The sequence below is a fragment of the Botryllus schlosseri genome, chromosome 11, assembly GCF_051294905.1.
Source record: "Botryllus schlosseri isolate E-star chromosome 11, Bs_hap1, whole genome shotgun sequence".
Lineage (NCBI taxonomy): Eukaryota > Metazoa > Chordata > Ascidiacea > Stolidobranchia > Styelidae > Botryllus > Botryllus schlosseri.
Genome location: NC_137246.1, coordinates 1,356,951 through 1,370,118, shown reverse-complemented (window position 1 = coordinate 1,370,118; position 13,168 = coordinate 1,356,951). Strand labels below are relative to the sequence as shown.

At 38.5% G+C, this 13,168-nt stretch overlaps 1 protein-coding gene across 1 annotated transcript in view; it reads left to right on the top strand.

The window, feature by feature from the left end:
• LOC145450236 (inter-alpha-trypsin inhibitor heavy chain H3-like) overlaps positions 1-13,168 on the top strand; it is a 116,229-nt gene that overhangs the window by 29,206 nt on the left and 73,855 nt on the right. The window contains exons 10-12 of the mRNA XM_080328734.1: positions 9,811-9,988; positions 10,315-10,435; positions 10,499-10,619. Coding sequence (XP_080184860.1) covers positions 9,811-9,988; positions 10,315-10,435; positions 10,499-10,619 — 420 coding nt within the window. The remainder of the gene's footprint in view (positions 1-9,810; positions 9,989-10,314; positions 10,436-10,498; positions 10,620-13,168) is intronic.

Here is a 13,168-nt window from a genome sequence, read left to right as displayed (position 1 = left end):
TAACCAGAGAAAAAATATATTTCCAAGTGAAAAAGGTTTGTTAACCAGAGAAAAAATATATTTCCAAGTAAAAAAAGGTTTGTTAGCCGAGGAAAAAAAATATTTACAAGTGAAAAAGGTTTGTTAACCAGAGAAAAAATATATTTCCAAGTGAAAAAGGTTTGTTAACCAGAGAAAAAATATATTTCCAAGTGAGAAAAGGTTTGTTAGCCGAGGAAAAAAAATATTTACAAGTGAAAATGGTTTCTTACTCTGGGTAAACGTCAGATCTCCAAAGGAAAATAATATGTTTTGTCAGGTAAACGATGGACTGGCAAGTGAAAGTGGTAATTTTACATAGGTAAACGTCGTGGGTTCAGTGTCGTTGGTCTTGTTAAACGTTATCGCTTGATGTTGGTATACTATTACGAGTGTGAAAAGGCTATGTACGTCTTGTGCGGAGTATCGCGACAGTGAACATATTTTTGGTGTGACGTAACAAGATCGTTGTTTACATGTTAATGCATTTCGATTACCGAGTAGCTGTACAACAGAGAGGAGTCTACAGTTAGTTCGTGCTGTATGTCCCGACGAAAACCACAAGACCACATGTAAATCTATTAGCACAACTCGATGATGTTGATATTGTGTTACTTGAAGTAATTATTACCTATTTATACAACAGAAAAATAAAAATTCATGTCGTAGTAAGAAGTTTCTTGAGCTCGTGCTTGATGAAAACGAATGGTGACAAGTATGCGTTTGTGTTTGAGCGAAAAAGAATTATTTAGAGTAGTGACAGTTTGTGACCAACGAATACAAATCGATCATGATATTACAATATACGCTTTCGTCAACATAACGACTTGGTGTAGAAATACTTCACGTTTTTTGAATAACTGGATTCTCGAGACTTGTTACTTGTACGATGTACCGTTGGTGTGCAAACTATAACGACCATTTTGTATGATAGTATGTTTTACTAGTGAGGACAACCATATGACGACTCACCACTTTTCGTTAGCAAAGTAGATTGATTTGTGTGTAAGATGTAAGCACCGTAACTAGAAAACATATGCACTCTGTTGTTGGAGTAGCTGATTTATTGCTATGACATGGACATATCCTGAAGCCTTGGTTTGTTGTCTTACGAAAGATGACGCGACCTCGGTGTCGTAAATTGTGTTAACTAAACTCGTATGGATACCACAATTGTGCTGGACTTACACATGGTATTCGTATACTGTACACATACAAACTTTTGTGTAAACAACTCTGGTGTTTCTGTTAATACTAGTTCTGTGTTGAACTACTTGATTATTACGATACATGAACAACCATTCAGACAATAAAGTTCTTGAGGTATCGAAACAGTTTGAAAGCACCACCAATCATTGTATAGGTTTGTAGCATGAGGGACTATTTTCGTGTAACATGAATATATTTCATATGTCTTCGGTAAGAAATGGGTTATGCGAGATAATAATTAGTATCGTAAAACTTGCTGTGTTTGATTGCATACTTTTTTAACATTGTTTGTTGTTGAAAGACGGGGGAGTTTACATTTAAATATAGTAAGCAGAGCGACTCAAGTAATAAATTTTACTCGTTTGAAAATCGACAACGGAAAAAATACCGATGAATGGAGTAACAGTAATAATATGTGTGGTATATTATTTTTCGCGATATGCAACCAATCTTCTAAGCAGAACTTGTCAATAATTTATCATGTCATAGAAAAGCCTATTGTTATGAATTCAAAACAAATGTACTTCGCTTATCACGATGATGGAAATTAAGATCAATGCAGTATTTCGGAGATGGATGTGTATCGTTTGGTATGTTCCCCAATCACTAAATGTCGGTTAGTTAAACGATACATTTACAAGTTTACCGAAATCTTGATTTACAAATAACAGCTTGATGATGTAAAGCTCAACCACGCAAATGTGTTCATTGTAAAGTATTTGACACAAACAAAATATCGAATGGAGACTTCGGTTTCATTACCAAGCTAGTGAAAATTGTTTTCTGTTGGCCAGGTAGGACACATTTGACAAACATCGTACACATTGTATCTTCGTGATGGTAACGACTTTTAGCGGCTTGGTTTCATGTCGGGAATTATTATCTGAGGGTTCAAGAATGATTTCAATCAATACTAGAAATGAACAACAATGCAAAACACGTTTAGCAAATAACAGTGTAGCAAGTACTTTTTTGATATTACGAGTGTTGGGTACTAGACACTTCTAGTTGAATTGGATGCATCTAACAAACATATCACAATTTACTTTTACAATAATCAAAGTCTTAGAGTGTATAACCTCGCGATATTTTACATTTAGCACGCCCAATGGGGAGTTACTGAAATGATTAAGAATTGATCGCTAGCTTCGAACGGTACTCGATACTCAAAGTGATATTTTCATACTCTGTAAAGTGCATATGTTTCAATTCTCTGTCACAAATTCCGACAATAAATCGTTGGATTCAATAGTAACGATATTGCGATATACTGATTCTACACTTAGTCGTTTCAATTACCCGTTGGGAATCGGGATAATAAGGCATTTTGTATCGGATGTTCAATGTATGAATACTGGAATTATTACATCTTTAGTGCTGTTTATCGCGAACGATAGATTTTAATAATTGTACTGATTGTTGAATGTAATAATACCGATATTGTCGTTTCATCTTTAGTCTTGGTTACTGGAAATATTTTCTGATATCCGCGATACGCAGAGTGATTTTTACCAAGGTGGAGTAATTTTCCTATCAAGAACATTTCAGACACACATAGTTTTACAACTCAATATGTTAATAACGTTGGTACTTAAAAGTTTGTTGTTGTCATAACATTTACCACAACGCCGTGTCTAATTAACGCGAGTAATTTAATAATCAAGTCATGATAGACCATTACAAAATCTCGTATGTTAAATCGATGTGACAATCCTTATGTTTACATCACGATAATTTTCGATATAACACCTGCGTTCGATTGTAAGAAACTACGATGGTCATACTTTCAAATGTCGTATTCTCAAATATAATATGCTAATCTCAAGTCGCCGACACCGAGAAGTAATTACTTTTGTCTTACAAAATATATCGCATAGTAATTTCTTTGTCTTGCGGCATAGTAACGACTTTTACAGTTGAACAAAAAAGACGAGTTGGTGGTATATGCCTAAAACCGAACTTGATATGTTTGTGGGTTGTAGTGATTACTTGTGTAGTCTTGTCTACTTTTCGTATGGACACTTTTTGCTTTGGTTCGGTGAGTTACAAACGGATTGACTTGACAAGGTTTTTGTATTTTACTCTTTTGTTGATGGCAAGATGTTAAAATGTTGAGATGTCATAGTGATAATATTTCTGAAACTCTGTTTGACAAACGTAAAGACAGGTCGCGATTTCAATTCAGACTATGTCAAAGTCCAAATATTTCATTTCGTATTATCTGGATTTACCTTTAGTACATCTCGCGAGTGGATTCCGACGTCGTACTATAACACTCTTAATAATACGGGTTCAAGGATTTTCAATCAACAATACGTGAATTTTTTGGTAATGCTAGAGTTGGCAAATGATTAGTTGCGTGTCTTTGTTAAGAGTTTGATTTCAAGTTGATAAAGACAATAACTGTATAATGCACGTACTTGCGATTCTTGATTCTTGTAGAGTTATAGTTGGTATTGATTCTATAGGTGTGAAACAGCAGCGTGGAATGTGTGAATAATTCGATGCGACTGAAGTTGGAGTCAGCAATATTCAAGTTACGTTCGAATCAACTGATCGCGGTAAATGGATTTCTCAAAGGATTAGAGTTGTACCGGGTCAACACATTCAAATACGAATCAACTTGGTTGGTGTAGTGAGTTTCATTTCAAGTTGATAAATTGACACATTGATTGAATATTCTCATGATTCGCATCACGCGACCAAAGTCAACGTGAAACATATAGCGATCGCGAAAAGTATCAAATCTTGGATATTCAAGTCACCGTCTGCGACGGTTCTGTTATTCGGTGCTTATTACTTAATAGGTAATATTCTTATTATATCAGACTCGTGAAATCCAGTTCTGCACCAAACTACCAACATATTACATTGTAGCGATTGCGATGTATGTAACCACAAGCCACGAGAGATGGTTATGTCTGAAGCATTACCCTGTGAGTGGTTGTAGGATTTTAGAATTATTTCGCACCTTTTTGAATAAGCGTACACTTCACAAAGGATTAGGGTTAGAGTAGAAATAAGTGACAATTTGTCGCTATTCAAGTTACCGACACTGGTGGTCTGTAATTCGTTACTTATTAAATCTTACGAGCGAAATCAAGTTCTGTGACAAACTGCTTACGAAAATTTCACCGCGTGAGTGATCGATATGCCTGTAACACGAAGCCGCGAAAGATGGCTATGTCCGAGACATTATCTTGTCAGCGATTGCGGGGTTTTGCAAACTATTTCACACCTATTTGAAGTGTTAGTTTGTGAACGCGGTTATTGTTGGTATTGGAATCACCGTCTACGCCGGTTCTCTGGTAAACTAATTACCAAAAAATTACCATGCGGCGGATTCTTAGATTTAGCAAACTATTTCACACCCTTTTTTGCTAAAAGTACGACATGCCACCTGCAGTCTATACCCGAAAGTACGAATCATCGCCGCGTCCATAAGAATAACGATATGTTGAAGTAGCACTCACCGTAAACGTTGGGATCAAATCGATTCGGTCATATATAATAATTTGGGGTATACACATTTAGTAAGGACCAATCACGTGACTATTTACCATACCTGAGACATATTCAACACCGTGCGAGAGATGCCCATACACAAAAGTACGACCCGCCAACACGAGTTTTCGAGGCACCGTGAGAGAGATGGCTATACCTAGAAGAGTCACCGTGTGAGAGATGCCTATACCTGAAAGTACGACTCACCAACACGAGTTTTCGAGGCACCGTGTGAGAGATCCCTATACCGAAAAGGGTTACCGTGCCAACACGAGTTTTCGAGGCACCGTGTGAGAGATCCCTATACCGAAAAGGGTTACCGTGTGAGAGGGTCCATAAGACACAATGGCACCGTGCGAGCGGAAGGGGGGGTCAAAAGGGTCACCGTGCCAACACGAGTTTCGAGGCACCGTGTCAGCGGGCCCATAAGCCACAATGGCCGCTCACGAGCGATCATACTAACTACTAACGTTTGCAAGGAGATGGATTTTTTCAACAATATTGGTGCTTGTACTTGCATATTTTGCATATTATCCTATCTCACCATACGTGATCAGATTTGCGTGATGGGAGTGATGACTTCGAAAATTCACGGCATGTAATTGTACAGTAAATCTTAATCTATGTTCATGCCACGCGGATAATACTATTCGTTAGTTTCTCGCAGATCAACTTCGAGCTAGCCCATTGTTATTTATAACTTTGCTAAACCATGTTATTTCGCCATACCCAGAAAAGATTGCGCTATTGAAATGATATCAGTATCGCTCACGCGTACGAAACCAGACTAAAAGAAAAATCTCTATCGTGAGGCGCACGTCATTGCAAATTATCATTTCTTCACAGAGCGCAATATTTACCCTTACGGGCCGCACTTGTACCTCGGTTTCAGACTCCAGTGATAACACTATTTGCCCCTGGCAATGCTCCCTCTAATTTTTCACGAATTTGCGCAGTCACTCGGAGAACAGTGCGCAACGAGTAAAAAAAAGTCATCACTTCAGATTTTTTGTGCGCAGCTTGGATTTTCTGTGTGCAGAGACCGTTTCAGCACTGCGCATTTGCGCACGTGCGTAGCTTAGAGGGAACATTGCTTACTACATCATCTACTACGAGTGCATTTTTCTTCAGCGCCCCCCATACCACCCCCTGAGCCCAGCGCCCCCCATTTCGCCCTCTGGGCGTTTCCGTCCCATTCAAAATCCAAATCGCCCCCTGGGGGGCGCTGGAGACAACGTTAAGAACCACTGTTTTAAACAGTGTTTTAAACAAAAGCCTTTAAAAAAATTGTGATTTTTTTAAGTTGTATAATTATGCCATAATTGTGTAAATACTTTCCAAAAAACATTTTGTATGTGCCTACGGACGACTACGACCCCATATATAGCCGACGTATACGATATGGAATGGGTGGAACTATCAAAATTGTCGGTTCAACAGCTACAGTACGTAGATATTTCTTCAAAGGAGCTATAGTTACCCTGTATTTTCAATTGTGAATGTCAATCCACTATGACGTCACAATTGAATATTGGTGACTCATGACTTAAAAAATATGTTTTAAACATGTTTGTTTTAAATTGATTTTTGTTTTAAATGCAACCCTAGAGTTATGTGACTATTTATAGCCAAGTCATGTCGACGAAGATCGTGGGCTCTTATCCAAAAGAGTGTGTATTCACACCCTACAGGTGTTATACGAAAAGAGATCCTAATTCGAAATGATAGCGCGGGACATATCAAACACAACATTTTGATCCAAATGATGCTTGACTTATTAGAATAAGCCCAAATGGAGTACGGAGTAACGTGAGATTTATCGAGCGTGGATCTGGTAACTTTACTCCGAAATCCATACCTGCCCAATTATGGACTTACCTTAAGTACAAAATTACGCGTAATCGGACGGAACATTCGGGGATCGCTATAGCGACTTTGACAAAAACTTATAAATACATAGTCAGAGAACGATGTTGCTTGATTGCATTCACTTCCAATCATTCGTCAACGGTAGGCCTGCTTAATTCTAGGCAAAATTGAGTATAGCCTACATATGAGTGATTCTATTTTGAATATATGTCATTTCCACTAACGTACGTAGCTACGTACTAGATATTCGTATGCTGCTATCGGAGCTATCGAGGTTTCAAAGCTTTTGCGGAGGAAAATAGTATTCAATTGAATATTACATTCACATTGAAATGAACCCGAATATTTTCGGATGACACTCGTCAGGGGTAATAGTCAGCAACTAATAGATAATTGGAAAATAAATTGTATGTCAACAATCGTATCACAAAATATGACATCACCAGCATGAAATTTCGAATAAGAGAGCGATTAATGTACTATTTTTAGATGGTACACGAACTCTTTTGGTTGACACAGCCCTGTATATTGAAGTTCTGTGCCTCCAAGAAGCTCTTGTAACTATAATTTTCGTTGATAAATTAACTCTCGGTGGCAACTAGCGTAACATTTCAGTACTAGGACGCATCATCTCTCACTAATCGACTCGAATCGTTAGTATTAACGCTCAACTCAGATTCTAGTGCTCGGATCATTGTGCCCAACCCTAGTTACGCTATATAAAGTGGATCTTACCAGAGGTGGTCAGTAACGAAGTACTTCTACTTTTTCGAAGTACTCAAGTAGGTTTCATTTACTTCTGGTACTTACTCAAGTAGATCTGATTCTCGCTACTTATACTTCTACTTCGTAATATTTTGTGATCTACTTACTTACTTTTCGCTATTTCCAGTTTGTCAAGTAGAAGTAGTTTAATCCTCCAATCGGGAAGATAGCATGAGGAATTTCGGGGCTGTTTTCACGGAGCATCAACATTTAATTTTCATAAAATTTGAGTAAAGCCAAGAATTTTCGTCGCGCCTCGCGCGCAGTGGATACGGAGTATCCCGTATGATTTCACTATTGTATCGGTGAATATAATTTAGGTAGCGGGTTTGCCTGGTTCCGTTCACACATCATTGTCGCCCTTCGCCATATCAATTATTTCATCACAGTATATAATGTTATGACTCAGTGACGTGCGGTGAGGTTCATGGCTTGTGAGGCACGGACCCCCCGCATACACACAAACACACAAACATGCACGCACGTAAAGCACCTGATAAAGAGACCCAAAATGTGAATAGCAACAGCAGCGGGTGTAGAGAGCATTTTGCACACTTTATAGCGTTGCATTCTACAATACATGCTAAATGGGCAAGTTTAGACGGATAATAATTACTATCTCTTCAAGTAACGGTAAAAATTATTCGAAGCGCATGAAGATAGAATCCTTATTTACAAATATTTTTTCAGTAAAAAACACTAGATTTGCCGAATTTCGAAAGGAAATCACGAGGACACTAGATCAAGTCAAAATACGCTAGATCTAGTGTAAAAGCACTAGGAGTGGCACCATTGACCACAAACAACGACAACGCAGGCTACGTAAGTATAGCTAACGCATACCACAATTAGGGATATAGGTATTGCAGTCGAACACAGCATAAAGGCCACAAACAACGACAGTGCAGCTTATGCAAGTAGCTATCATATACCACAATTTAACGTATATCTGGATGAAAAATACATAACAGCTATACATAAGTGAGGGAATGTATTTGCTTCGCATTACCTATTGGTCGTCGCTATACTATATTATTCCTACAAGACTGTTGAATTCCGAAGTCGATAGCGCGTCTCACTGTACTGCGATTGTCCATTTGTTAGCGAATAGTGCATGAAGCAGATTCGTTTGTGCCTCACCTGGCTATTGTTTTTCCGCGATGGCATTGTCTGTAATAATGCCGAATAGCACATTCCTTGGCGATTTGGGGGTTCTGGTGTTCTGACACTGTTAATATTTGGATTTTCGGAATCAGCGTGAGGATAGCGTTTGATTAATACCAGTTATCATGAATTCCGAGCTATTTATAATGAATTGCATTGTCGCAGGTGAGGCACGACCCGCCCGTGCCTCACCTGTGCCTCACCTCTCCTTTCGCGCTGTATTTTTGAACAATGATGATGCAATTTGATGATATTGGGTGAAAAAATGCTCAGATTTAGTTATTTATGAACATCGATGTAAAATATCAATAATCATCGACTCATCGAGGGTTTTCATAATTTTCACTTACTCACTCAGACGACAAGTGAAGCACTGTCTCACCTGCCTCATTGGACCGCACGCCACTGTTATGGCTTATCATAACGTTTGAAACTGATGTTTCGCAATCCAGCATTTACTTATCATATCGTAATCCAACAATCCATGGCGTGTCCTAATCTTGAAAATTGGACTCAGACTTTTTTTTTAGTTTTAGAGCTGTTTTAGCATACCAAGCGTCGAAACTTTCTGGACTAAAGACATGACATACATGTTCCGCTTTTAGAAGTAGTATATATATTTCACTTTCAATTCCCAGTTTTAATTAATATCAGTTCTTTTGTCTGGATAACATACATGTTGAAGTATAAAAGCAAGTGTGATAATGCCTTTAATTTCTGGAAATAAATCTACACAGTATGGCATTTTTACGATCCACCATATTTTTTATTAACGTTTACTAATCGCGCAAAGTGTTTCCAACGTATCCTATACAACTTCTCCGTATTGCTACACGACTAAACTACAATCCTTTATAATATGGGGGAGGGCGCCATATCATGAAATTTTCTAAAACGTACTGTTCGAGTAAACAGAGGAATAGTATCGCATTTCCATATCAATACTATCATTTTCATCCCATGATGCGGACGAATGCTTATATGCTGTCGAAAATTGGAGACCTCCTGGTATGCATCAATAAGAATCAAGCTCTGCACCTTTCGCATAGCTCAATTTGCACCCTTTGACAATCAATCTGAATGAATTACGATCGTTTTCACAACTACTTACTTGAGTTGATTTGAAGTCAGTCAATTGTACTTCTACTTCAAGTAGTTTTAGGTTGCTTATGGAAGAAGTACTTCTACTCGTACTTGTGTAGATTTTTTCGTCGCTACTTCTACTTCTACTTGAGTAGCTTCCTCGACTACTTTGACCACCTCTGTATCTTACCAATACAGGACAAAATAGGCGTGATGAAATTCTCGACCTCGACACGAAGTTGGAGCGACTCGTTGCGAAACGCAACTCAAGATAACATACGAAGCGCAAAATCATTCGTGCAAGGCCCGGACGAGGAGAACTATACTGAGATTTGGAAGGCTCTTCGCCGAGCAATCCAAATCATGTCAGCAGAAGGTATGCATAATAGTGCGGGTTCGATTTACAAATTCCTTAATCCCACTCCGATCCTAGTTCTACACAATGATATCCGACTCCGGTCCCACTCCGGACGTGTTAAAAAGAGTAGGAATCTGGCTCCAATACGGTGTTGAAACCTTTAGAACCGCCGATCCAAACCACAGCAAACTTTGAATGGGCACATTGTATAATCCAATGCGTAGTATTAAAAAATGTTATGATACGTCAAATTTTAGCATTTATGGCTCCGTGCCTGAAAAAAAATATTATGAACCAGTGTATTAAATGATGCATACATGACTTGGTGTTCCACAAATTCACAGACGATGAATTGAACCAAGATAAAAATACAGAAGACAGTATGATAATTCTGTTATCAGACGGACAAGGAAGTCTTAGCCCTGAAATTCTGTTGAATAACGTCAACAAAATGAACAGAAAAAGGTTGAGTATTGCATCATAAAACTTGCAAGTTTCACATATAACCTAACGGGACTTTCCTCTTAGATACACTATACACACGATATCTTTCGGAAACGGCGCAGACGATCAAATGTTGAAACAAATCGCGCGTGATAACCATGGAAGGTGGAAGAAAATTCTGAGCGATCTTGATGCAGCGCTACAGGTATTACGTCAGCGATTAGGACTAGTTTATTCATGTGTGGGGGAGTTTTCGTAATTGGTAAATCCAAGTGGCAATCTCGGTTCGAATCTCAGAAGACAGAAGTAGCACTTTTCGATAAGTTGCGGTTTTATATGTACTCTTCCTTCCTTGTGTCACTGTTCTGACTGCGCCCTCACAAAATAAGCTGAATGAAAAGGGCACGGGAAAGTGTCTACACATGAAGGAAAACCCAAAATCTAGGTCCAACACTGTTTACCTGAGACGACAAGCCGAGATGGATATTAGATTGATAGAGAGTGTTGTGCAATTTCTTTCTTTCAGGTCCACATTTAAACCGATCTATTGGAAGCAGAGTTGGATCAATTACATTAATTCAGGTCTATTACAATTACAATTACAATTACAATTACTCCCTTGCATGCTTCAATTACATTACAATTACAATTACCCAATGTGGGAAAATATCAAATTACAATTACAATTACTGTTAAACATGTAATTAATTACAATAACAATTACAATTACTGTTAAACATGTAATTCAGAGGTGGGCAACCTTTTTGATAATCACGGCCGCATTTCGATGTAGCCTACGGCCGCATTCCAGTTCATAGCCGTAATGGACAAACTGGACGCAAAATATGTTAAACTGTCCATGTCGATTTTCAGTGAACTCCGGACTATTCTGCTTTTCATATCTGCCTATTATACGCACCGAAATCGTGAGTGGTAAAGTTCTGACTAGTTACTGGGACCGGGTATGGTCGCGCTGAGCGCGAGCATTTTTCAGGTTAACCAATGGATTTCTTCATTGGGTGGATTTCGTCACCGGTAGAGTTGATAGAGGGGGTGCTTTCGAAAATTTAGGACAAGTTATAAATGATAAATGCATCTTCTAGTGGGCCAATTGTTATTAGTCACATTGTAGCATGCTGTTGTTTCTTGACCCTCCATCAGAATTGTCGCTATAGTACAGTGGTTCTCAAACTTTTTTAGACATGCCCCCCGTTATGCTAGTGGACAATTTCGCGCCACCGTAATCGTCATATTACAAAATGCAACCAGTATACTAGCACTCCCAATGGATAGCTTGATGGCATGGAAGGTTACGACTGTTGACGAGAGAATTCTTAAATAGAAAATTAGGACTATATACATAGCAATACCTCTGAATCGGAGGTAAATCGCGCGAAGCGCGCCAAAAAATTTCTGTTGACTGCAGCTTCGCGTCCCCTTTAGATGCTTCCGCAACCCAAGGGGGCGCTCCCATCAGTTTGAGAACCACTGGTATAGTGGAAACATATTGGAATCGCCCAAATGTACCAAAAACAAATTTCTTTCGCAACGAGCACATGATTCCGATTCCGACTCAGATTGCAAAGGGCGCTATTATATTAAAATCGAAAAATGAAGACGCACCGAATCGCACGAAGTGCGAAGATGATTACAAGAATAATTGAAATCTCTCGAAAATTGGGGAGTGGTTCTTTAGTTTCAATTTGCATATCAACTGCCGCCCACACATATTAATTGAATGACGTGTCGACGGCCGCACATATTCCCTTTCACGGACGAAGGTTGCCCACCCCTGAGTTATTGATTCGGTAGAGAGGTGCTCTTCGACAACCGTAGCGACGTCGTTAGCAATAATCTCAAGCTCTTCATGTTTCATCCATGATACGTAGATTACCCTTTTTTTAAAAAAAAAAAACTCAAACGTATTCGAACTATGCCTAATCATGAGTACTGAAAAATACAAACACAGAAAAAACATCTGACTGTTAATAGTTGCTCCTGATAACTACGAATTACAAAATTTTGGTTCGCATTTACATTTTCACTTGCTCAAGAACTGTTAGATTGCATTTGATGAACATTAGGGTGCTAAAAGTTTCCGGCCTCACTATATTTGGCTAAGATTGGTATAACATCTCTAGAAATGCATGATCAAATTTGATGAAGCCTTGGTTGAAAACATGAATTTATTTTTGTGATTGTTGCAGCAAGCCTCAGTATTGGCCAGATATTAAAAAAAAAACTCTGACCATGGTGTAGGAAATGATTCAGCACAGGTTTCAGAAGACTTTATTTGCTGCGGTTCTCAAACGTTTTTAGACCCCCCTTATGACAGTGAAATATTTCGTGCCCCGATTGTGATATCATGCAATAAAACCAGCAATCCTAACAGATAGTTTGATGGTATGGATTGTTATGACTGTTGATGAGAGAATTCTACTATATGAAATTAGGACTATACACAGAGCAATAACTATGTCCTGAAGGTAAATCGCGCCAAGCGTGGAAAGATTTTTCAGTTTACCGGATCTTCGCGCTCCCCTTCAGATGCTTTCACGCCTCCACTAAGTTATCAGTTGTTACGGAAGTATGGAAAACCGTTTAGCATGGCTGAACTGTCTAGTTAACGAGGCAAGCATACAACACCCATGTAAATATGCTAATTTTTTTATGTTGTGATTGTCAGATCTCAATAACAATGTAATTGAAAATGTAATCGGGTAAATTTTTTATTAAATTAGAATTACAATTACG